This window comes from Colobus angolensis, unplaced genomic scaffold, assembly GCF_000951035.1.
Source record: "Colobus angolensis palliatus isolate OR3802 unplaced genomic scaffold, Cang.pa_1.0 Scaffold246, whole genome shotgun sequence".
Lineage (NCBI taxonomy): Eukaryota > Metazoa > Chordata > Mammalia > Primates > Cercopithecidae > Colobus > Colobus angolensis.
The window spans coordinates 2845095-2872282 of NW_012115666.1; the positions used below are offsets into that span (position 1 = coordinate 2845095).

Consider the following 27188-nt stretch of genomic DNA (forward strand, 5'->3'; position numbering starts at 1 on the left):
GGCCGAGGCGGGCGGATCACGAGGTCAGGAGATCACTCTGTCACCCAGGGTGGAATGCAGTGGTGCAGTCTCGGCTCACTACAACCTCTGCCTCCCAGGCTCAAGCAATCCTCCCACTTCAGTCTCCCACGTAGCTGGGACCCTAGGCGTGTGCCACCACACTCAGCTAATTTTTTTGTATTTTTTGTAGAGATGGGATTTCATCATGTTGCCCAGGCTGGTCTTGAACTCCTGAGCTCAAGCAATTCGTCCGACTCGGCCTCCCAAAGTGCTGGGATGACAGGTGTGAGCCATCACACCTGGCCCAACTCTCCAATTATCTAAAGGCTATTATTTTCATGATCTTTTTGTTCTTCCATGCACCCACCCATCCATCCCTTCATTCATTCAATAAGCATTTACTGTATACTACTATATACGAGGCAATGTGCTAAAAGGCACTATTGCCATCATGGGGAATATGCCACTCTACTAAAGGAGACAGGCATTCAATGCCATTCATTAAATAAGCCCAGAAAGACATATATAATTTTAAAATATTAACAAATGCTATAAAGGACAAGTACCGATGTTTTAATAGCATATATCATGGAGATGTGACCTAGATGGAGGTGCAAGCAAGGGACATCCTCCCCAAGAGGGACAACTTGAATTGAGAGGTGACAGGTGAGTGGGAGCTACCTGGACCAAGAGGCTGGGTAGGGGCCATCCCAACACGGAAATGGAGGAAACATGTTGGATGCCACATGGGGCCTGCCTCATTATGTGCTAGAGGGGTTATCAGAAAACTTTTCCAAACTCTTGGTGTAGAAAAACATCATCATTTTCTCTGTTGACAAGAAAGAATTCAGGACCATGAAAAGCAAAAATCCTAAGTCAGATTCCAATGAAAGTGCTTGCTGAAGTCAAATTTTACCATTTTTTATCTTGCCAAGTCTTCTTCCTGTGCAACACCTCTGACTCACTTTAACTTACACCTTGGGGAAGTCACTCGACTTCCTTGAGTCTCAGTTTTCTCATCCATAAAACATGAGGCTTGGGTTATATATGTGATTTCTAAGGTCTCTCTCCTATTCAGCATTTTATGTTTCTAGAAATACACCTGAGTCAGTGGGGAGGGGAGGAGGGACCATGAATCCCACAACACACACTTGTGGATATATTTAAAAAGCAAAAATCAGTGTGGATTCATAGTACAAGGAAATGTTATAGGAATTGCAGCTTTGGAAATACAGGTTGGATGGAGCCAAAAATAGCTAATGCATCCACAGTTAATGCAGGGAAACTGCGATGAAGCGTTTCCTTGGCAATTGACTTACTTAAAGGTAAAGTAACTCAGTTTGATCAAAGACTGGTTTCTCTGCTTCTCCTCCTCTCTATGGGTTCTTTTATTGTAACTCAGTGCAAAGGGGAAAAAATGGTTGATAGATCAATTTCACTAAAAAAATAAAGATCATCCAAAAGTATCAGGAAAGGGACAATCCGGTTGGATCCAAACAAGCAGATACTCCGATGGGAGAGGATGCTCAGCTCTGTGTGCCCTCAAGTGTCATGCACATGCCTTAGGATCACTTCTACCCTAAATCTCTTCCTATGGATCCCTCAAGCTCTTAAATCGTCAACACCAGAATTTACAGGAATCTGACATCTGTCAATCTGAACAGAAAGCCTTAGATTTCACACCAGAGTCAGCTCCTTCTAGAGAAGGAAAAAGGACAATAGCTGCTATTTCTTAGCATGCATAATCAATGCTGCAGGGGTTGCTAAGCAACAGCAGAAAGGCTGTCAAACATCCCTGGGTGTCTCCAATGGAAGAGGAGCAAGCCTGGCAGTCACTCCACAGAGGTGAGAAGCTGTGCAGTCCCCGGCAGCTGCATTCAGTTGGTTTCTTTCCTTTAAAAAATCCCTTCATTGTGGTCAGGGCTGAACCATAGACATTTTCTTCCCAGACTCCTTTGGATAGTCTTTGAATACACTTTCAATAGGCCTAAAGCCCTAAAAATGAGCAGGTCAGGCTGGCGAGTGACAGCTCTGTGAAAAGTCCATGGGTTATTCTGATCCAATTCACCCTGGAGCTTGTGGAAGGTCCAGCCAGTCCCTTACGTGTCTGCAGCCTCTGAATCCCAGAGAGTTGAAATAAACATCCTCTCTGAAGCTCGAAATTACTCTAGCAAACATAAGCAAAACCTCCCATTTCAAAAAAAAAAAAAAAAAATCACATGTAAGGTCACTGACATGAAACTTCTTAGGTTTGTAACCATGAAGTTAGAATGAATTTTTAGTCTGCAGACACTTTGTCTTCCTTATCTGAGATGATAGATGATAGTTTCATTTGAATTTCAACAAGAATGAAACTAGCAAAGAGAAGAGTTGGGATTTAACAAAGAATCATATCCCGTTTTTCCTTTTTTAAAAGCAGTGTTGATTAAAGAAACACTCATCATAGGCCATTACTTTGCAAATACTTGGCAAAGCCAGGATGCACGTGAAGCCTAGGCCCTAGGTCTGGTTCAGAGGTGGAACTAGGAATGTGATTGGGATACAAACCAGAGAGGGGCCTCACTGACAGTGGTAACGGGACATATGCCCAAACAGAAGCATGTCGTGGGCAGGAAAGTGAAATGGCATAACATATCTTTTAAGGCCAACCCAGGTACCAGGCTAAACATCACTGTCACCAGCTGACTCTTCACTGTTAGTTGTCCAAGCCCTGAAGTCCTGTTTGAGCATATGTTTGGAAGGAAATGTAACACATAAGCTGAGGGCGCCCTGGATTCAGCTATACAACACACTCTCGTTAAAGGTATTGCAAGTACAGAGAAGTAGGCACAGAGCAAGAAGTAGTACTAAGATGAAAGGCCACATCCACTGAGAAATCTGTTGCCTCTATCTCTATATGTTCCTGAGGTTTCTCAGCTATTTCTACACTCTCATCTAGGATTCCCTAGTCTCCCAGGATTTCTTGACATTCAAAGAGTCCATCTTGTGACACCAGGAAGTGAATGCAGAGTCTGAAGGTCTGACTTAGCTTCCTGGGTGGCAGTACAAAAGGTGGGCCCAGAACACGAATCCAGGGTCTTAAGTTTCCTTGTCTATAATACATGGCTAGCCTAGGATTAGATGTTCCCAAAGATTCTTCCAACTCTAACATGTGATCCAACTACGAATTTACAAAAATAAAGCTACCTTTTGGTCTCATTTAACCAAAAGGGGGAAAAAAAGATACAGTAAGAAGAAAACAGAGACTGCAGATTTAACACTGCCAAATGTTCTGAACATTTTGTGCTAAACAATGACAAACAAAACTTTTTGAGTAAGTAAAAGAAAAGAGGAAGTAATAGCAAAAGCAAAAATTAAACATCTCCAGAATGACTGCAAGATTCTCACTTTGCCACCTTCTACTCCAATCAAACTCACATCTCTCCAGGATCTCCTTCCTCTCCTCTTTCCTCTCTCTCTCTCTCCCTCTCCATTTGCCCATCTTGGGAAGATGATGTTTATTTGAAAAATGTTTGCATTTATCATTCCTAGGAAGGTCTGTTCTTTATTCACTCCAAAGTGCAGAGTTTAGGAGTCTTCTCTGAGAGTTTAGGAGTATCATGCCACCTTGGTTAGTTTTTTTTTTTTTTTGATGACAAAGAAAGCAAATGTACAGTTTTTCTATTTGGATAAACTTTAATAGAAACCATTTAGTCTGCCGGATGACTCCAAGAAAAATTTTATTTCTAAGTTGCCCATTATGTATGTACTGAAACATTTTAATGTTAAGTATAACAGTAACGGAATAGACTCCTGATTTTCTAAAATGAAAAGTTGTCCTGGTTCTAACTAATGAATAAATGCCATTTGTAAAAATGTTTCCTGTTTGGCAGAATTAAAACACAGCAAAAAATTCAATCATCTTATATTAAGTCAAGAACTTACATTTTATTACATTAGCCATGTCCATATTCATTTAGAACTTAATTCATTTTATAAATATATGCCTCTTTTAAGTGTTTTATATATATATATATATATAAAACTCATTATTTTGGTGAGTGAAAAAAAATTTTGAAAAAAAATATGCAAAATACCTGAAGCCTTTTGTGCTATTTTTGTTAATTCTTGTGTTTTAGAGAGTTCAGTGGAAATTGTATCCCTTTCAATCATAATGCTTATCTTATTGAAGACCAAGACTCCTTTTTGAGTTTAGGAGGACATGACTGTGATGGACGACTTTCAGTATTCCTTGTTTTAGTAAAACCACCAAGTCTCCTTGGGTGGTGAATTTCACAGGAGATGCCATCCAGCCCTGGATGAAATCATGCCTGTGCTATATAAAACCCTGGAGATTTGTACGCATCTGGGAGGGTCAAGGTAGGGAATTGACTGGTACAGAGACTGACAGGGGAAGTGAAGTCCACAATCCTTCCTTCCAGAACCATAAACCTGACACAAGCTTCAGCTGAGCTTGGCACAAGCACTGAACAATTTGAGGAGACACATGTGAGTCTTCAGGACTCAGCTGGTCAAATGATCTTTGGCCCCACTTACTTCCATCCAAAATTCAGTTAGTATGGACTTGGAAGAGTACTCAGAGCTCCTCACAGCCTGCAGATTTGTCAGTGGGCCCCGAGAAGAACCTCTGACAGTTGGATGTGCCCCAAATGTCCTTTCGACTGTCCATTTAGTTTAAAGGAATTCGGATACATCCACCATAGCAGGAACGATTTGCTCCTGCATTGGCCACCAAAATATAATAAAATGGAGTTAAATTTCCACACATAAGTGTGATCATGGTTAATGAGACATTCTGGAATGTTCTCTTACCTTCACTGCCACCAAGATCTTGTCCTGCTCAGGACAGAGGTTATAGCATTCAGCTAGGAACACTTTTCCAAAGGCTCCTTCGCCTAGCTCCCTTTTCAGAACAATGTTATGTCGCTTGATGTGCTGAACAACTGCAAAACAAAGACAGAATGGAAATTGGAATTGAAGCACACGGAGGTGAAGGCAGCAGGTGAGGAGTTGGTGGCCTGTACCTGAGCTTCCAGGCCCAAGAGTCTCTCCTCTGTGCACAATGAACCAAAAAGGCTGGGTGTCCAACTTCACAGTCCACCCCAAATGGCTGGGAGGAGGTTTCATCACCTTATTCTCCAGAACTCGATTATTGTTTCTGATAAAACTAAAGTAGATACCTAGTTGCTGACTGCAAAATATCCTTGATAAACTTTATAGACTAAAAAAGGGGAGAATGAGAAATTCACATTAATGGCAGGCTTCTTATAAGCCAGAAGCTTTGCATATATTTGTTAGTAGTGTGTCCAGTGGGGCAAAGCAGAGAGATAGCTAGCAATCCTGAATTCTTGGTTAAGCCATCTCAGATTCCTAAGGGAGATGGAGTCAGAGGAAACAAAAGGAAAATGCAAGATCTGTGCATTGTTAATTAAGGTTTTGGCCTCACCTCAGTTTTAGCCTTCTAGTGGAGTGGGCTGAAACACGGCTGGGCCTCACTGACTTCCTTTGTTTGGATCAGAAACATCTAGACGTCTGCACTAAAGACTAGCATCCTTAGCCTTGTTTTAAAATCATGGCTCAGTCTTGGCTCTCCAAAGCCAAGAAGAGACAAAAACAGATGAATCCCAGGACAAGAGAATGTTCCTCCCTACAGTCTGGAGCAGCGATGGCTCAAGTCATTCATCTATACACGCTCTTGGTGCACAAGGCAGGAGGCAGTTAAGGGCCCTCAAAAGCTCACTGGCTGCAAGGTGGAAACCAGAGAGGGAGCACACCAAAGGACAGGGGTCATGGAGGAGAGGCCCACAGAGGACAGAAGGGCATGCGAGCTGTGCCTCCTCACTGAGCACATTAAATGCTGAGTCCCTTAGCATGGGAGTTCCACCGGGTCTTGGCTGGTATTGTTTTCTGAACTCCTTGTTGCTGAATGGTGGTGCATTAAAAAGAGACTGTGATGCCCTCTAGAGCTTGGAATGTGTGGTCAACTATATTCTTTCATGTCATTCTCACAATCCTGTGACAGAATCCTCTCTGCATTTTACAAGTGGGAAAACAGTCTGCAGGAATTTCCAAGATTCACAGTCTGGGAATGGAATTGGGATTTGGACCCAAATCTGTCTGATTCCAGCGTTCATGTCTTTTCTTCTACTTTACAAAGTCTCTTTTCAATTGTAAATTGCATGAGCAGAGATCAGATTTATAAGAGAAATAGAGAAAAACATAAGAACAATTGCCAGGCTTCCTCTCTGTTTAGTTCATCCTTCAAGGCCCCATTCAAATTCTTATTCTCTCATCGAGTTTTCCAGGACCACTTTGACCACCAAAGACCTCTTTCTCTGAACTGACATTCTATCATGGCTTGTTTGTATTCTGATGTATCCCCCAAATTATATCACATCTGTAAGCTCCCAAGGTTAAGAGCAAGCTCTAAATATCTCCTGATGCCTCGTGCAACTCAAAGTAGAGATATAGTACTGAGGTGTAATTTGATAACATTTTTCAAATTCAGTTGATTGTGAACTGCATTATAAGAAAATATAAACCATATCTCTGCAGTTTACTGCAGTAAATAATAATAATAAAATGGATGCCTATGAACCCCCCATCCCATTTAAGAAATAAAATATCACCAGTAACTTCGAAGCACCCATGTGTTCTCTCCTGATTGTACCTACGTTCTTCCTCATCTCCCACAGATAACTACCCTCTTGAATTTTGTCTTAATCATTTCCCTTGTAAGTTTGTTACCAATGCTACATCTCTGACAAGAGCTTGTTCAGCTTCACCTGTGTTGGAACCTACGTGAAACGGAGTTACACAGTACGAATTGTCGCAGGTCTTGCATCCCTCGCTCAACAGTGTCCTTGAGATTGGGTTGTATTGTGTGTGTAGCAGGAATTATTTCCCTCATACCACTGTGTAAGATTCTATGGAAGGATGATACCACCGTTTATTCATCCATTCCATGTTGATGGACAGCCTGCTCAGTTTCTTTTTGGACACAACTTTATAGAAAATGCAAGTGGTAATTAAGATTTTGATTTAATGGGATTTTTTTTCCCCTTGATAATTCATGTGGTTCAGAGCTGTGAATGCCTCTGTGAGCCTCTGGGAACTCAGGGTGATAAAAATCAAAAGGTCTTTTTATGAGCAACAATATTGATGAATATAAGAACGTATATTAATTTCTCATGCTCCAGTGGCAACGCCTGAATTGAAGAGGAGAGAAATGTGTTCATTAGGGAGAGTGCCCATATAAAGACACAAATGTAATTCTTGCAGATAATTAGCTGCCCTATTTAAATCTAATATTTAACTCCCTGGTTGTCACATGTTCATTGGGAATTAAATTCCCACTTGATTTACATCTCACTCTAACCAGAGCAAGGCAAGTATTTAACTTTTTTTTTTTTTTTTTTTGCATTTGATTGCATACCTTCTATCTTTTCGTAGTCCAAGCAGGAGAAAATTTTGGTGGAAAATAAGTTTTTAAGGTCAAAGCCACAATTTCATCATTTCTAAAACTAAAATTGATCAAAGCAGTTTTCCCATGTTGACCTTGAAAGTAGGAAATGTGCATCTTTTCTTTAGAAAATGGGCTACTATATTTGCATTTATTTGTTTTGGTACAATTTGGGGCACTGATATCTGAGCAGTGTCCTTTTGCCAGTGTATTATCTCTAAATAGAATAAATTTCTCTCTTTTTTTTTAGACAGAATCTTGCTCTGTCACCCAGGCTGGAGTGCAGTGGCACAATCTCAGCTCACTGCAACCTCTGCCTCCCAGGTTCAAGGGATTCTTCTGCCTCAGCATCCCGAGTATCTGGGACTACAGGTGTGTGCCACCACGCTCGGCTAATTTTTTTTCTATTTTTAGTAGAGACGGGGTTTCACCATATTGGCCAGGCTGATCTCAAACTCCTGACCTCGTGCTCCACCCACCTCGGCCTCCCAAAGCGCTGGGATTACAGGCATGAGCCGCCGCACCTGGCCAAATTTCTGTTTTATAAGACTGAGCTACTTAGGGTCACAGGTAACAATTTTGTATTTGTATTCCTGACAGGTCCTCACAGTGCTGTGCATACAACTGGTGCTTTATAAATATCTGTGAAAAAAAATGTTTAATAATAATAGTGACAGAAAAATAGTACTTGACTATGTTATTTGAGTTAATTGAGGTCAACTCTTTTAAACATGTAGGTGATAAAGTAGCTCAATTCTCTGAGATGGCAAGAGTGGGAAGAACATCTAATCTGAAACTTTCACATCATTGAGCTAAGAACATCTTCTCATTCTCCTCTAAGAAGGCATCAAAACTCATCCCAATTTGCCCATTTCCATTTCCCTACAACACCACAGGGAGTCCCTGGTTATCCAGACACTATCCTCCCAACGTGGCTCACTCATGCCCCTTCAGCTCCCCTGGACACTCTTCCACGGTGTACTCTGAGCTCACTGCCTGTGACTCCACGAGCTCCTTATTTCCTCAACTCTCCTTAAACATCTCTTTACCTCCCTGATTTAAATAAAACCTCGGCAATGTGCCAAGGATGCCCAAGCCTCTCAATTGGATGCCATCTCTATCCCTCATCCCCTGGTACTTTAAGGGGCTGTACACCTGATTTCTGATCCTTTACTCCCTCTCCCTCCTGCTAGAGCCCCAGCTGTCTTGAAGCTTCTGTTTTAGGGAGGCATTAGCCTGCACCACCTCTGCTGACATCTCGGTTGCTCCTCTCACCCACTGAGCTCTGGGCCCACATTTTCCCTCTCCACCTTACCAGTGCCTTCCTTCTCAGGGCCTGAGCTCAGAAAGGCTCAGTAAGCTGCCTAAGCTGTAACAACACTGGGCTGCCATTTCTCCTGCACCTTTCAACAGTGGAGCTAACAGGCCAGACATCCAAAGGTTTAGTTTGGCTGATTATGTGACATTAGGCTAACTTTTCCTGAGAGTAAGACTTTTGTAATGAAGGAAGCAATGCCCTGGCTCACATTGTGGTCAAACTCCTATCTCACTGTGGTCTAAGACTTTGAATATCACTGTCTTGAAGGGCTCTATGGACATTTTTGATTCGCTTTACACAAAATATCCTGAGTGAAGCATGCCTAAGGATTCCGTGATAAATATCATATAAGCATGCAAAATTCTCACATGCTTCCTTTCTCTGTGGTCAGCCAATTCACTGCTCTTAACTTTGGAGACTTGAGCAAAATCACCTTAAACCCAAAATAAACAACTGTAATAAGAAATAAATAAGAGGCTGGGAGTGGTGGCTCAGGCCTGTAATCCCAGCACTTTGGGAGGCTGAGGCGGGCAGATCACTTGAGGTCAGGAGTTTGAGACCAGCTGGCCAACGTGGTGAAACCCTGTCTCTATTAAAACCACAAAAATTAAATGGGCGTGGTGGCACGCACCTGTAATCACAGCTACCTGGGAGACTGAGGCAGGAGAATTGTTTGAATCTGGGAGGCAGAGGTTGTAGTGAGCAGGGATCATGCCACTGCACTCCGGCCTGGGGACAGAACAGAATGAGACTCTGTCTCAAATTAAAAAAAAAAAAAAAGAAGTCCAAACTCTACCATGAATGACTTCCTAGATTTGAAGGAAAACTAAAAACAATAACTGATTTAAAAAAAAAAAAAAGTTTTATAGAAAAATTTCTTCTTAAAATTCACCCTGCCACAGGAAAAGGAGGAATCAAGTAGGAGCTGTAGGAAATACATCACCAAACTCATGTGATTGGCACCCTGTCTGGGCAACCCTGTCACCGACAGAATTTTTCAGAATGGAAATGTGGTACCCTTGGTCATTTGTCCCATGAGTACCAGAAGTGAACTGACTTCCGGCTTTGTGTTAGTATCACATTAGAGTCCTGAAAAATGCATTGTGTCACAATGTGTCTCTGGCAGTTGACATAGATGCCTGTGGTTTCAGATTGCTTAAATCAAATTTCTGGTATAGATTCCTCCCAGAGGTACATATTCTATATATACGCACAGGCAATAGATAAAATATTACTCCATGTCTATACCCATTGCTATGAAATCTAAAACTAATAAAAAATAAATATAACTTTATTCATTTAAGGTCTCAGATAGGAAATGTGTCTTTCCCATTTCCTCAATAATGGAATTTCATAGATACTGTTGGTCCAGTGGACATATTCCACTAAACATATGGAACTTTCAACAGAGACATTTATTCAGTATCTGATATATGCCAAGGACAAAGCAACCTGCAGCTAAAAAGAGACAGATCTTAAAGCTTTCAGGAGAAAGATGAAAAGTAATATACTCTAGAAGATAATGTTCTGTACTAGAGTTCTCGAAATTCTCTCTCTCAGTTTCCCTGTGGTCCTAAATGCAGAGCCTGCCTTCAGCAGTTCCATCTCCCAGGACCCAATATGGTGATAGGAAGAGAACTTAAAGATCATTGAGACTGTGTCCCTCGAGTTTGACAGATCAGTGAGAGGCTTGGCACAGTGACATGACTTTCCTGGGGCCACACAGCTAGAAGGTGACCGAGCTAGGATTCAGGTTCCCTCCCTCTCAGAAGAGCAACCCTTGGACTCTGAAACACAGGACCCTGATTGGTACTGAAGACAGAGAGGATTTCCTGACATTAAAATGAAAACAGGTGTTTCATTTAGTTAATATCTTTTCTACTAGAAATACTTGAAACACTCATGTTTATCATTTGAAATGAGTTAAACATCTCATAATAAACAATTTCATTAGAAAACTACTGATAAATATAAAATATGAATGTTAAAAGCAGAATGTAAACATTAAATACTTCAAAAAATGCTTGAACTTGATATAAAATAAAATTAACAAAAATGATTTTCCAAATATCTTGATGTTTTAGCAGCACACTGAATAAAGTAAAATCATCCACCTTATAAAAACAAATTTGTGTGAAAGATAGAAACTATGTTTTAAAGTTTCACATACATTTTTATTAAGATACAAGTTAGTACTAAATTAAAAAATAAATGCAATTAAGACCACAGACATAAAACACACCAGAACAAGAAAAGGCTAAATATTCATAAATAATATTAAGGATGAAATAGAGCACGTAACAAGACTGAGCCATTCTGAAGCACTTCTCAGCAAAAATTCCCAATGTGCATTATCATCAATTAATTTCATATCCCTCTGAAGGAGGTCAATAGCCACACTTATTTTACAGATGACACCTCAGTTAATTGACTTACTTGTGGCCATGGAGCAATCCACTACTTATCCTTTTCCAAGTACTATTTCCAATGAAACGAGGAACTAGGGAGGGAAAAGGGTGCCTAACTTGTGCTGATTGCTATTATGGGCCGGAGAATGTGCTGAGAGACTTACAAGACTTATCAATTGACATAGCAATCTGGAAGGGTATTATTACCTCCATTTTCCAACTAACGAAAAAAAGAGGAGGATTGGATTAGCTAAATAACTCATGTGAGATTGTACAATTAGTAACAAGCAGGGTTTGAATTTTTTCCACTACAACATACCTTGTCTTGGCCTTCTTACAAAATACAAAGTGAAAGAGAAAGCTTATGAGTTCAGCTGTGCCTCTCTAGGGAGTCAGGAGTCTATTTCTATCAATTTAGTTCAATAAACTTTTACTATGCACCTACTGAAAGTGCCTCGGCATTTTTTTAGGGCCTAGAAAAAGAGAAGAGTAAAATAATCCCTGTCTTCAAGGACCTTATAACCTAAAGGGCAGAAAAATCCATGTACATATATCTTTCATGCCATTTACTTACATCTTTGCTCCATTCACAAAATATTTTAGGTACTATAAATGACACAAAGAAAAACAAAAACTTTAATAATAACTGAAGTCAAAGACATAAAATAGGAAGTTAAGACAAGGCGTTAAGTAGAAATGCAAGTATGCAGACTCTAGGGTCCCCAGTGGTTATTAAACTTAAGTCATAATTTGATCTTAAGCTTGCTGGCAGGCAGGAGAAGCCAAAAAGAAAACACAATAATTTACAAAATTTTGGCTACTCATAAATAAGAACACAGGGATCCCTTCTGGGACATAAGATTCTTCGTGACAGTTTGTTTTTAAAGGAGCGTATCAAATATTTTACACAAGGGATGTTGATAGGCACAATGATCAATGTCCTCAAAAATGTCTCCAGAGTAAGAAGTAAGTTTCCTAAAAATAGTTCTCATGACAGAGATCAAAAAGAAATGAACACATGACACAAAAGCTATCTTCAGCTAAGGCATTGTACAAGGAGTCCACAGTTCTTATCATAATGGCATTAAAATAAACACTTACGAGCATGCTCAAGAATGCTTTGGGCATGGAGTTGACAAATAAGTGTAATTTCCCCTAATCCACTGCTAAGCCTGGAATACATGAGACAACCAAAACTATTTTATGAACAAATAATAACACAAACATGTAAAAATAGATGAGTAATCGAACAAGAGAAAAAAAATGGTGAGGAAGAGAACACTTAAGAGGGGAGAAGAGAAAGAACCAGGATGAGGAGGAAGAAAAGTCCAGAGTGGTTTTGGGAAAGAGTGATTTATCTTGGTTTTAGCTAAAGAGGAAGAGCAGGCAACATGCCATAAAAAAAGAAAGAAACTGGGCCAGGTGCAGTGGCTCACGCCTGTAATCCCAGCACTTTGGGAGGCTGACGTGGGTGGATCACCTGAGCTCAGGAGTTCAAGACCAGCCTGACCAACATGGAGAAGCCCCATCTCTACTAAAAATTCAAAATTAGCCAAGCATGGTGGCACATGCCTGTAATCCCAGCTACTTGGGAGGCTGAGGGAGGAAAATCACTTGAACCCGGGAGGCAGAGGTTGCAGTGAGCCAGGATTGCGCCACTGCACTCCAGCAAAACTCCATCTCAAAAAAGAAAGAAAGAAAGAGAGAGGGGAAGGACAGAAGGAAGGAAGGAAGGAAGGAAGGAAAGAAAAGAAAGAAAGAAGGAAAGAAAGAGACTGGATTATGGAGGGCTTTGAATATCTCACTAAGTACTTTAGACAAGTTCTGGCACTAATAAATATGACTTCCTTCTCTGTGCCTCCCCTTCCTCATTGTTAAATAGGGGAGTTTGGGCTACATGGCATTTTAGGTCTGCCCCAGTTCACACACTCCACAGCCATGAGTCCATGATTTTACATTATAAATATGAGTCCTGAGGAGCTGTTGAAGATCTTTGAGCATGGTAAGAAGTGATCAGGGCAAGTCTTTAGAGAGATTCATCTGGCTGAACTAAAACTGGAAGCAAGGAAGCCAGTTAGGGCATAGCACTAGAACTTGCCCTCACAGAGGCTGGTACAGAGCTGAGAGCGGGCTCCATCCTGTCCCTCATCCATCTTTCCTCTCTGGCCTCTTGCCCGTCAAAGGTCCACAGCTCAACAAGACTCTTGTGGGAGGTGCTGTCTCTAGCCACAGAAGCTGCAATCAGGTCTGTGACCCCAAAGGTCACAGAGGATGTCACCAAAAATGAATCCTCGGAGAATGACTATGAGGATAATCAGGGAAAGACAGAGAACAAGACAAAAATGAACTAATCAGAGGTAGGAGAGGGCCACGGACCATGACCATGAAGACAACAGAAGGCAGCCTGCCCTCGGTGGTATCCTGAATAGGAAGTGAGAAAATGGAAGCCAGGACTGGAGAATGGAGGCCGAGCCTGTGGGAGACTGGAGAGGGGGCAGACGGTGCAGGGGCAGACAGGTCCATCTAGAGACAGCACCATGGCTCCAGCACATGGGGGTTAGGGGCCATTTTGAGGTTTGATAGTATTTGTAAGTTAAGAGGAATAGTTGAGGGTCAGAAATAAAATAGCTCAAAAAAAAAAAAAAAGAAGAAGAAGAAGAGAAGAGAAGAAGGCAGAGGAGATAACTGCTGGGAGAGATTCCCAGGGAAGGTGCAGAGAGGGCAGTGAGGTGGGGGTGGTGGGGATGCAGGAAAGTTCTGAACAGAGAAGAGAGATTTTCAGTGAGCTAACTTCTGAGGGCCTCAGGCCCTCATAGCACTGGGTCACCGAAGGAACAAGTGGACCTTCAGAGATTTCCAAGGGGCCTAGACACACGAGCCATCCTAAGCCTCTCCATTTAGCCTTGCATTTATTTGGTGCAGTGATCAACTAGATAGACTGCTGCAAATCAACTTTACATTTCTGGGAGGGCACCAGGGACCTAGAGATGCCTCATGCAATATCCAATGCCAGCAAATGGCCCTTTCCTCACTAGACTAATGTTTAATACCCCACATGACAGCAAGTGTCCGTAGGAGTGGAGGGAGAAAGGCTGAATTTAACCTGCACGTTATAGCAGATAAAAGCAATGGAATTATTTGGAGTTAAATTCCCAAAACTTCTAGAAAAAAGCCAAGGGGGGAAAGCCCCAGAAATCTTTCAAGCTGTTAGACTAAAAAGAACACCACATTTCAAAATACACATACGGTACATCCTTCGCTTTGACATCCCCAACAGCCAAAATTATATCTGTTCTACACACTGGCATGTGGTAGAATTGGATTGATTTGCCCTGACAGCTCTCCCCGCTGGAACAATACTTGTCAGTCAGTCCCGGCAATGTTTGTATTTTCAAGAATCATTATGCAGCGTGATTGTACAAAATCCTGGCAGGTGGGCCAGACAGTCTTATCTCTGACTCTGTGTCCCTGTGCCCTAAAGTTCTTCCTGCTCTCAAGGCTGGAAAGCCTCATGCTTTCTCCCTTGTACCTCCCACACTGTGTGTATAAACCTTCTTTATTCTTTCTTTCTCTTTCTTTCTTTCTTTCTTTCTTTCTTTCTTTCTTTCTTTCTTTCTTTTTTCTTTCTTTCTTTTTTTTTTTTTTGAGACAGGATCTCACTCTATCATACAGGCTAGAGTGCAGTGCAGTGGCATGATCAGAGTTCACTGCAGCCTCAACCTCCTGGATTCAAGCAATCCTCCCACCTCAGTCTCCCAAGTAGCTGGGGCTACGGTGCGTGCCACCATGCCAGCCATAAACCTCCACTGTGGTCTCTTTGCTGGTGTCTGTTTTATTCCTGGTATCCTCCACTCCTGTGCCCTCCCTACAAAAACTTTTCTTCCTTCAACAATTTAAACTAGTAGCTACTACAATTTTTTGTTTGTTTGTGGTTTTTTTTTTTTTTTTTTTTTTTTTTGAGACAGAGTCTTGCTTTGTCACCCAGGCTGGAGTGTAGTGGCACGATCTCAGCTCACTGCAACCTCCGCCTCCCGGGTTCAAGCAATTCTCCTGCCTCAGCCTCCCGAGTAGCTGGGATTACAGGCATGTGCCACTAAGCCTGGCTAATTTTTTTGTATTTTTAGTAGAGTCGGGGTTTCACCATATTAGCCAGGCTGATCTCAAACTCCTGACCTTGTGATCCACCCACCTCAAGCTCGTAAAGTGCTGGGATTACAGGAGTGAGCCACCGCGCCCGGCCCTGTTGTTGTTGTTTCTGAGGTTGAGTCTCACGCTGTCACCTAGGCTGGAGTGCAGTGGTGAGATCTCAGTTGACTGCAACCTCCGCCTCCCAGGCTCAACCTCCCGAGTAACTGGGATTTTTTTAGGTGTGTGCCACCATGCCCAGCTAATTTTTGTATTTTTAGTAGTGATGGGATTTCACCATGTTGGCCAGGCTGGTCTCCACCTCCTGACCTCAAGTGATCTGCCCGCCTCGGCCTTCCAAAGTGCTGGGATTACAGGCATGAGCCACCACACCGGGCTGCTACCATAGTTTTCTAATTGACTTCTTTAAGTAAGTTGGCTTTTACCAATGAACCTCTGAAGGAATGTTCCCATTGTGGAAGAAATCTTTTGTTTTTGGTGGGGATAAATTAAAAAATCACACCAGTGGTTATTCAGGGGCTTCCCTGACCTGTATCTTAATGAATTAACATTTTATTTTTACATAAACACATGGAGTATCTTCTCTGTGCACACACTCTAACAAGGGCACAGGAATAGGTAAGAGAAATATATCAATGACAATAATGCAATCATAATGTGATAAATAGCCATGACAGTGACAAGCAAAGTGTTCTGCAGCTGGGCAACTCAGGAAGGCTCCGTGGAGTCATCGGGGCCAACTTCACAAAACCAGACTGGAGTTTTTAATGTGGAAAGCTCTGAACAGAGGAAGGAGCAAGTGCCCAACCTATTAAGAGGCTGGTGGGCATTTTGTGAGGTCCAGAACTCCGCGCAAGCTTCCCAGACTGCTCTCCTCAGCTGTAGACTCTACCCCAATTCCATAGAAGGCAGAGGCTCAGCAGAACTCACAACCGCTGATACATGGCCAATGTCTGAAAGGCGGAGGGTCACAGGCAAGATTTTTGGAGGCATCCATCTCTGGATGGTTTTCTGTTCGGTTAATATGCAAAGCAGCGTCCTGTGCTATTTCTTCTTTAATATGCTTATTTGAGAACTTTTATTTTAAAAGGTAGTGTTAACATCTATTTTCCTGAAAGGATTTTGCAATACTTCCAAAATCTTTCAAACCAACCTACTTTTCCCCACTCCTTCATTTACCATTTAATCATCTAAGGGAAAAAGAACTGTGTTTGGTGCTGTGGAAGACTCAAGGATGAATAAGAGGAAGGGGAAGTCAGTGGTTGTTAACTGCACATTAGCTGTGTGCCGGGCATGTGTTAAGCATTGTGCGTGCATTTTCTGATTCAAACATCTTGATGGGCCTCGGGAGAGGCCTCACTGTCCCCATTTTGGGGATGTAGCAACTGGGTCTTGAAGATGTTAAGGAAGGTGCCCAAAGTCATGTAGCCGGAAAGTGCGCAGGGCATGCCAGAATTGCTTCAAAGCCCACACAGTCTCTCCCTATAGAACATGTTTCTTTTGTTCAAAAGATGGAGAGTCTAACAGAGAGATAAGCATACAAATAAAGTTGCAAAAGGCAGAATGTAAAAACTGCCATAACACATGTAAAAAATACTGGGTTAAGGGTATTAGAAGAAACAAATCCTTTGAGCACAGGGTTTGGGGTTGGAAGACGTGCCCTTTGAACTCTCTCTAGTAAGCTGAGCAGAACTTGAAGTGTTGTTTGGAAAGAGAACATTGTTGGACACAATGAATTGCGACATTTCCAGGATGGCAGGATACCACTGACCCAAGCATATGCTGGGCTTTCAGTGAAGACATGTCCACATGAAAGAACAAAATCTGAAAACTATTTCGGTTGAATCAAATGAAATTTCCACTCATACAGGCCAAAAGCGAACCAGTATTTGTTATTTCATCTAGATTAACTTAATTTATCACTAAGTCATATCTTCACACACAGAACCGCTGAATTTTAGGAAAAAAATCCATAGTCTTTTTTTCTAATTTTAAGAAAAATATTACAAAGCAATACATGCACATGGTAACAAACTAAGTAGTACCAAAGAGTTTAAGATGGAAAGAAATTGTTCTTTTCCACAGTTCTCTCTGTTGTTGGTTCCACTCTCCTGGGCAGCCAATTTGAACACATTTGATTTTTGGTTTTCTGGGTGTTATGTCCATAACTCTAATGAATATGCTTATACCTTCTGCTCCGGTTTTCTCACTTATTAATTCCCCACTACATAGAGGAGGATTTAGCTTGCACTATGTCTCATCTCCTCTCAAGAATTGAGAGTTGCATTATTTTTCGTTCTTCTATTAACTAACTATCTGTCATCCTTCCAGCCATATCCTGACACTACTTTTCTGAATAGCTCTTATAAGAATATAAGAACAGCGCAGGCAGGGAAGACAAAGGCTGTATAAAATCAGTGGAATATTACTATAGCCTGTCTCCAGAAGTCAAATAACCCTTTCTCTGCAGCCACCAGATGTATTTTTTTTTTTGTCCCTGGCCTCTTTACACCCTCCATATCAATGAGTTGCAAAATCTCTGGTGTGAGCTCATGTCAAGAAGCACTGGTGTTAAAAGTAGTTTATGAGCTGAGAGCAGATTTATAAAGTGAGAGTCACAGTGCTTGGGTTCCTCTCCTCTGTCTTGAGATAAGGACTTGTTTTGTATGCTTCTGTCAGCTGGAAGACTGCCACACTTTGCAGTCCATGCTACAAGCTCAGCTTTTGAGGACAATAATAAGAACTGTACAACAAAGTCACATTTACCCAATCATACTGCTTCAGAAAAAAGAGAATTACTCCACCTATTGGGCTTTGGGGTCCTTTGGGGTCCTGGTGAAGATACTGCAGAGGGTCAGACTAATCTGGCTGCTGTTATGGCTCCCACGTTCTGTCATGAACTCCCTTCTAGAAATTGCCTTCTCCTGGGAGAGCTGCAGTGATGCTATGATACAGGGAACAACTTAATGCTGGGTGATCAAAACTTCTGTTCTTATATGTTAGTATGAACCATTTACATCTGGGATTGGCATGGTCTAAAGTATTAAAACGGCATCAAATATTCCAAGTAGATTATATTGCAGAAATTCATTCAAGAATAAGCCAATGTTAAATTATACTGAAATTTATGCTAAAGTTGAGGAAGTAATCTGCTGATGACATTGTCCCTGTGGGGACGGCTGAAAGATTCCAATGCTTCCAGCTGCACCTCCTTAGAAAGGTATTGAAGAAATCCCTTTAGATCGGTGAGGTGAGGGCATCAGCTGGCCTCTTACCCATAACGGTGAAGTGAAGGGCAACGTAAGTCCTAATGGATGAGATTTTTCAACAGATTTCTGGAAGGGAGATGGGGCATGGCTTCCATGTTAATGCATGAAACATAGAAGAATTGTCAGCTCAGAACATGCTATAGTGGAGTCAGCGATAGAGGCAAGACTGCCCCGTTCGGTGGAAGCTAGAATAGCTCCAGGCTTGGGGCCAGCAGGCGCAACAGAGGGAAGGAGTGGGAAAGAGTTTAAGCACAAGGGAGGGACAACTGGATGAGTGGTATGCACTGCCACCTCCAGTCTGGAAGAGTACCAGATAGCCCGTTATTTATCTTCACGCCAAAAAGAGACAGGCCACAGTCTCGCCCGCGGGGACAAGGCTCTGGGGAGAGCCTGACTGTCAGGAGGATAAAACCATCTGCAAAGAAAGTGAGGACCTAACATTGAACTCAGGTCTCTTCTCTGATCCAGGATTCCCCAACCTAATACTTCAGTCAACCAACAGTATTTGTAAAGAGAAACAAGAAATGCCCCTTATATTTTGTCCCTCCACCATATGAATGTGAACGTAATTATAATGAAATGAACAGGAGTGAGATCCTTGCTAGCCAATATAAAGCCATCCTTGCTATACAAGAACCAAAGTGGGAAAAAGTGAAAACCACAGAGGAAAGCTTCGTAGAGGCAGGGGTCTGGTGGTGATGAAGTGGAGACTGAAAATGACCACAATTTTCAAGCAAGAAATAAGAGGCAGAATGGAAGCTTCAGTTCCATTGTGGCCATCAACTAACTATGTGACTTACAGAAATTCACTCACTGTATTTGTTCCCCTTGGTTTTCTTTTTCTAGCTGCAAAGTGGGAATAAAAATACCTGAGCCTTACAACCTCATGGGGTACTGGAGAGAACAGAATGGTATTCTTAATAAAAAGCACTCTGAACAATGAAATGTACAATAAATGTTATATGGTGCAGCCACTGCTATTTAGCAATCTGGCCCTCAAGATTACACAATGGCTTACAGTTATATTTTACTGGTTCAACTTAAGTTAAATATTACAGACAAACTATAATAATAATGGGGCCTTCTGTTCTTGCAGCATTTTAAGGCTCATAAAGTACTCTCACATGCAATTTTATTTGAGCATTAAAACAACTCTGTGAAATGGACTGTGAAAATTTCTTGAGTTCCATTTTACAGCTAAGGGAACAGAGGCTTAAAGAGGTCAAGGGCCCATTCAAGGCTACATGACTTGTCAGTTAAAGAGCCTTTAACTTGGCCTTTCAATTCCAAGTTCAGTGTTCTTTACACAAGAGGAGCATACTAGGCATTCTGGAGACTAAGAATCCAGAAAGTAAAAAGTTCATCCTGGAGAGGAAGCTTTGTAGATAAGACACTAATGTCACTGCAAGAAACCAGAGTAAAAATAGTGCCAAGCATTTGCCTACGAGAGTGATAGGAACTCAAAAAAGAAGCTGATGTGGATGGTAACTATTGGAAAGGTTTCATAGATATGAAAGGGTCTAAGGTGAGATGTGAAAAATGTATTTATCTGCATGGGCGGAGGCAAAGTAGGGATCTTAAAAAAAGGGAAACAGCAAGGCACTGAGGCAGGGTGGTGGGGCTAGGATTCCCCTGCTCAGTCAGGGGTGTGATGCAAGGCAGTGGCGGGTAAGTTTCAATGTATGTGTAGATAGGGGACCACACCACAGAGAGCTTGAAGGTTAGATGAGGGGGTCTAGATTTGATTGTATAAGCAGATGGGAGCTATTGTAGGTTCCTTAATGAGGGAGTGGCATTATCTAAATAGCATATCATCTGGTAGCAATATGCGTGGTGTTTTAAATGAAAGTGCCCAGAAGCAGAGAAACAAGCTAGAAGGTTGTTGCACTAATAAAAGCATTATCATGAAGTTCTAGAGTATAGTGGTAGTGATGAAACTAAAAGGGAAGCTATACATTCTAACAGCCAAGTGATTTTATAATCAGAACGAAAGAATTATTCACTCGGCTACCATACGCAACATGACTCTCAGGAACATAAATAGCTTTCTCAATCATATTTTCCCTTAACCATGCTGCCAAATGAAGTGATCACAGAGTTGCCAAAGCAAAGAGTTCGTTAAAAAACATATAAATTTGTCATAAAAGGTCCCTTATTTCATCCATTGGTCTTCTATCCCAGGCTTTTCAGAAGTAAAAATGATTACACTCTGCATAAACACCATGTGGATCCCTTTCAGACCTCCCCAATGCAAATAACTCTGGAGTCATTGTATGTGAATCCCTGCATCTAATGTCAGAAGGTGCGGTCATGTGTCATCTTTCACTGGACCCATGTCAGGCAAGGACACGCAAGTGAAGACAGGTGCAGAAGCATATGCAAAGAAGCCCCCATTGTGGAGCAAAGGAGAGGGCCAACGGAGGGGCAAAAGGGGTAGGAAGACATGAATGGGTATGACAGCAATGGATGGCCAGCCAGATCCTAATACCTGGTTGCTTGGCCCTGCTGGAGTCTTGGTTCCTGTAACTGCCTTTCCAGCACCTGTTATCTGAAGCCCTGCTCCAAAGTAAAAGGGTGAATGAACGAAAACTGTGCCTTTCTGTTGCTTGACAAGTGGGTTCATAGACGTGATTGTATTTGAACATAGCTACAGCCTCCACTTTTGTAAGTGAATTGTAATAAGGACTTACTTCCCCTTTAAATTTCAATTGCAGTGCTGTGCTTTCCATTCTCTCTTGATTTCGGTGTGTGGGCACACCCAGACACCTCACAGGCTGCACTGACAGCTGCTTGCCAGTCAATGAAGTCACATTACTCTGTCATGAGGATGTGTGAAATAAGCTGCCTCCCAGGAGGTGGGCAGAGGCATTCAGGACGCAATCAATGCAAACAGGATTTTTTCTCTCTGGCGCCTGACTGTTTTGTTGGCTCATTGAGCAGAGGAGTGAACAAGCTTCACTGGGTGCAGAACTGTATTTAGGAAAAGCCCTTTCTTTTTATTGTCATTATATGTGATAATAACCGCATGAGATTGTCACCCTTAGATTTACTCTGCTTGGACAAAGTAGGCTGACTGCTCTTGGAAAAATCCAAGAGAACTGACCTCTTTTTACCACAGAAATGTCAACAGCAATTATACAACCAGTACTCCCTAGGCAAGAACACTTGAGTCAGAGCTCCTCCAAGGGCTGTGAGGGCTGTGGACAAACTTGATCACTGTCATGATATCTTCAGCACCTCGAAGCATCTCCCTTAGAGCTGAACATTACAATGCTCCATGCCATGCAGCTGTCATTGCAACCAAGAAGCTGCCTGGCCCAGTGCTCATTCTTCTGCACACGTGCTTATGGGCTGTCATCCCACCAGAATGATCTCCATCCCAGACTCCAGAAACCCAGAAACGATCATCAAAACCAAGTACCTGAGAGCTTAATTGTATTATTTCATGGAAATTCAATACTCAATTTAAAAAACAACTTTGAAAGAGGAATACTTATTTTGGGTCAAATGCACTTACATAATGCATGATGATGTACAAAAATGGTTTGTCTCACCTGACACCATTGACTGCCAACAAGGACTTCTGCGCCTCCAAAGTCAAACTTCTCTCCAAAACCAACCAAAGCCAAACAGCAGGCTTATTTGTTTAAATAAGAAAACATTGAGAGGAAAGCTACAGGACACTGAGATAGTAGGAGGCTGCGGAAGGCTAATTAACAGGACCAGGAGAAGGGAATGTGACAGACTCTCACACACAAGTGAGCTGGCAGCCCTAACTAATTAGCAACAATTAATTTTATGGTAGGAGCAAGAACACGTGTATTATGTTCCATAAAAGCTTAATAGAAGTCACCATAAATCACTCCCATCTCTCTCCTGAAATTCAACTTGTAAGCAGGTTAACTTGAAATCTTCAGGAATTAACAATATAGATCAGCCAAGTCTTGGATCTTAACATGCAAAGAAAGAATTTTTTTTTTCCTCTGCCACTTGGTCTTTGACTAATCTCAGCTGTCATAATCAAAGTCAGCAGTATCAGGCTCAGCTGCACCCAGACCCTGAACCAATTCTCATTAAGGAAGGCAAGAAATGAGCAGCCTTAGGCCTGCTCCTAATGGGATCTGGAGTCCACTGTGCTGCTCTAGATCTGATGTCCTGTGTGCCTGGAATGAGCTTCCTGCCTGAGCTGGAAAACAGATGTCTTCTCACATGTCTCCACCTATTGATTGGTAGTGCCTGCATGGGACATTATGTTGAGAGGATTGCGGGCCTAGTGGAAAACAGTATCATGATCAACTAGTAATGTCTCCTGAGCACTAGGACGAAGAGTACTGATGTTTTTAACCACCCTGCCTATCCCTTTTTGACTAATGTTGACTAATGTTTTCCTTCAGTTTCCTAAACAATATTTTAGCTCTGAGTCAAGAACCCAATGTGACACACAGCCACATCCTTCTAGGCCCCTTCTTCAAATGGTGCCATTTTATTTCTCATCCTCCCAGTCTCATGGTGGGATGCTGCTTTTGGGAGGAAAGAGTAACTGTAGCTAGGACTCTTCTGCTTGCTAAACCACTTCCGTTGCTATGATCCAGCAAATACACCGGAGAGCCTTGGAACAGAGGTAGACTTGACCTACCCTTTGTAACACTGCATGTTGCTGACTCTGGACTGATAGATTTCAAACGCCAGATTTTAGCCAGGTGAGCTTCCCAGTTTGGACCCTACCAACTCTAAACCTCCTTTTCTTCAGTCTAAACTGTTCTATCAACCTCATTATCCCAAAGTCAAATGCCTCCTTCATAATCATCTCTTCCACACTGAGCAGGACACATCTCTAGTGATTTGGGGAAAACATAATTTCAGTTAAGAAGACACATATATACCACATGTTCTTCCACACTTGAATAGTTTTATTAATTTTCCAGAAAGCTCAACATCTGAGGAACCATAGCAGTAAATTAAAATATAAGAGATATAACTTCTGCTTCTGGGAAGATGGAGTAGATGTACTTTTCCCAATTTTTCCCACGAATTCAACTAAAAGCCCTGGACAACTGTCTTAGTCCCTTTCTATTGATATAAAGAAATACCTGAGGCTGGGTAATTTATAAAGAATATATCAGATAGAGGTTTATTTGGCTCACAGTTCCGAGGCTGTACAAGAAGCATGGTGTCAGCGTCTGCTTCTAGTGAGGGCCTCAGGCTGCTTCCACGCATGGGAAAGGGAAAGGGAGCTGGCCTGTGCAGAGAACACATGGCTAGAAAAAGTGGAAGTGAGAGAGAGTGGAGAAGGCACCGGCCACTTTTCAACAACCAGCTCTCTCAAGAACTCAAAGTGTGAGAACACATTCTCTCAAGAATAGCACCAAGCCATTCATGAGGGCTGCATCCCCATAGTCTAAACATCTCTCACCAGGATCCACCTCAACACTGGGCATCACATTTTAACAGGAGACTTGGTGGGGCCAAACAAACCATAGAGTAACATACATTAAGCAAGGGGTCTCCAATCCCTGGGCTGTGGACTGGTACTGATCTATGGCCTGTTAGGAACTGGGCCGCATAGCAGGCAGTGAGCAGCAGACGAGTGAGCATCACCACCTGAGTTTTGCCTCCTATTAGATGGGAAGTGGCATTAGATTCTCATAGGAGCATGAACCCTATGGTGAACTAGATTGTGCACTCCTTATGAGACTCTAACTAATGCCCGATTATCCGAGGTAGAACAGTTTCATCCCAAAACCATCCCTCAGTCCCCATTCCCGGTGTGTGGAAAAATTGTCTTCCACAAAACAGGTCCCTGGTGCCAAAAAGGTTGGGGACCACTGTGTTAAGCAAACATTAGAAGACTGAAAGGTGAAGAGAAGGCAGTCTACCTGGAGACTTTGGAATGACATGGTGGTGAATTCCCTGGATTTTCTTTTTGCTTCATATGTCCCCAAATTGGAGCTTAAGAAGCTAGAAACCCAAAAATGCCAATGGGCACAGAAAAAAATCCCTAGAAAAATTCTGACCTCTTTGTGCAAAGTACAGGAAAAGGGAAGACTACACAGAAAACTCTTAGACAATAATCGTTATACTCCAGCCAACCACCATAGGGACAAAACCACTCCTACCTGCATCCAACAGGAACAAGGAGACTGCCCTCTCAAGTGTCAACAGAGATTGAGTGGAAAATCTGGACTTCTACCTTCACCCAGCAGTAATGTGTCAGAGTGTGTCAGAGTCCCCCTTTCCCCTGGTAGAAGGATGTCAGAGAAAATCAGCTCAAACAGAAGGTTTAAATAACATAGAATCTCTTAACAGAATACCCTAAATGTCCAGATTTCAATAAGAAAAAAATCAGTCATCTTACCATGAACCAGAAAGATATCAAACTGAAGTTTAAAAAGAACAATCAGTAATGCCAACACCAGGATGACAGTAATGTTTGAATTATATGACAGGGATTTTTAAAGCAGTCATCATGAAAATGTTTCAATGAGCAATTACAAATACAATTGAAGCAAATAAAAAATAGTAAGTGCCAGCAAAGAAATATAAAGTCTCTGCAAAAACAAACAAACAAAAAGCCAGAGGATATAAAGAAAACCAAATGAAAATTTTAGAATTGGAAAACACAATAAGCAAAATTAAAAACTTAACAAAATGGCTCAACTACCGAATAAAGAGGGCAGATGAAAAGAATCAGTAAATTTGAAGACAGAACAACAAAAATTACTCAGTTTTTCAGAAGGAAAATGGACTGGAAAAACTAAAGAAATGGAGCCTCAGGAAACTACAACATCCTAACAAAAGCTCTTAGTATTTATGTCATCAGAGTCAAAGAAGAAAAAAAGAAGGTATGGAAAAATAAATAAATAAAGTTGAAAAATAGCAGCTGAAACTTCCCAAATCTGGCAAAAGACATAAACCTAAAGATTCAAGGGGTGAACTCCAAACAAGCTAAGCCTTCCCAAAAAATCCACACTATGAAGATTAGAGTCAAACTTCTCAAGACTAAAGACAAAGAAAAAATTTTGAAAGCAATATGAAGGAAATAACATCTTACCTCTAAGGAAAAAACTATTTGAATAACAGCAGATTTCTCATAAGAAACCATGGAGGTCAGAGGAAGGTACCACACCTTAATCAGGTGATGAAAATAAAAAAAAACTAATTAGTCCAGAATACTATATCCAGTGAAAATATCCTTCAGGAACAAAAAAGAATAAAAATATAGGTAAATGCATGCGACACATTTTCCTTTTCCTCTTGAGTTTTCTACATTGTGCTCAATGGTTGAAGCAAAAATTATACATTTTCTGTTGTGATTTTAATGTATGTAGAAGAAATATGTAACATAATTATATACTAATGTAAAAGGAAACTGAAGGGGAATAAAGGTGAGTAAGGTTTCCACACTTTATTTGAACTGGTAACATGTCAAAAACAGAATACTGTAATAAGTTATATATATATGTATGTGTGTATATATATATATAACGTGCCTAGAGCAACCACTAAAAAGGGCATACAAAGAGATGCACTCCAAAACACTATAGGTAAATAAGAAAGGAATTCTAAAAAATGTTCAAGCTATCTGGAGAAAGGCAGGAAGAAGACAATAGAGAAACCAAAACAACTACCAAAGAGAACAAACAGAAAACAAAAAATAAAATGGCAGACTCAAGCCCTAACATATCAATAATTGCATTAAATAGAATAATCTGAATGCACCAAATAAAAGATAGAAATTGATAAATGGACTAAGAAACATGACCTGACTATATGCTATCTACAAGAAACTCACTTCAAATATAAAAATAAGGCAAGTTGAAAATAGAAAGATGGAAGAAGATTTAGAAACATTAATCAAAGTAAAGCAGAAGTGGCTATATTAATATCAGATAGAGTAAACTGCATAGCAAAGACAATTATTAGAGACAGAGAGGGATATGAAATAACGATAAAAGAATCAATTCATCAAAAATACATTAATAAACCTAAATGTGAATGCACCAGCAAGAGGGCTGAAAAACATGTAAGGACAAACTGATATAACTGAAGGAGAAATAGACAAATCCACAATTCTAGTTAGAGACATCAACGTCTGCCTTTCAATAATTGATAAATCCATTAGACAGAAAAAATCAGCAAGAATATAGAAGAAATAAAACACCATTAACCAAAAGGATCTAATGGACATTTCTAGGATACTCTACTCAGAGTGCAGAATGCACATTTTTTTCAGACTGATTACAGAACGTATACTAAAATAGACCATATCCTGGACTAGAAACCAAATGAAAACTAATTTAAATAAACTGAAATCATGTAGAGTGTGTCCCTTTACTACAATGAATTAAAATAAAAATAATAACTGAATGACAAGAAAGTCTTTGAACACTTGCAAATCAAGCAACACATTTTAAAATAATCCATGAATCAAATAGGAAATCTCAAGGGAAATAAGAAAAAAATTGCATTAAGCTAAATGAAAACAAAACATTAAAATTTAGGGGACACAGATGAAGCAGTGCTGAGAGAAAAATTATAGTACTGAATGCTTGCACAAGGAGGAAGAAAAAACTTCAAATGAATAA

The 27188-nt window shown here is 41.1% G+C and overlaps 1 protein-coding gene across 3 annotated transcripts in view; it reads right to left on the reverse strand.

Moving 5' to 3' along the window:
- NTRK2 (neurotrophic tyrosine kinase, receptor, type 2) overlaps positions 1 to 27188 on the reverse strand; it is a 374546-nt gene that overhangs the window by 92245 nt on the left and 255113 nt on the right. For all 3 annotated transcript variants that reach the window (XM_011945896.1, XM_011945895.1, XM_011945897.1), the window contains one exon: positions 4813 to 4943. In XM_011945896.1, the coding sequence (XP_011801286.1) occupies positions 4813 to 4943 (131 nt within the window). The remainder of the gene's footprint in view (positions 1 to 4812; positions 4944 to 27188) is intronic.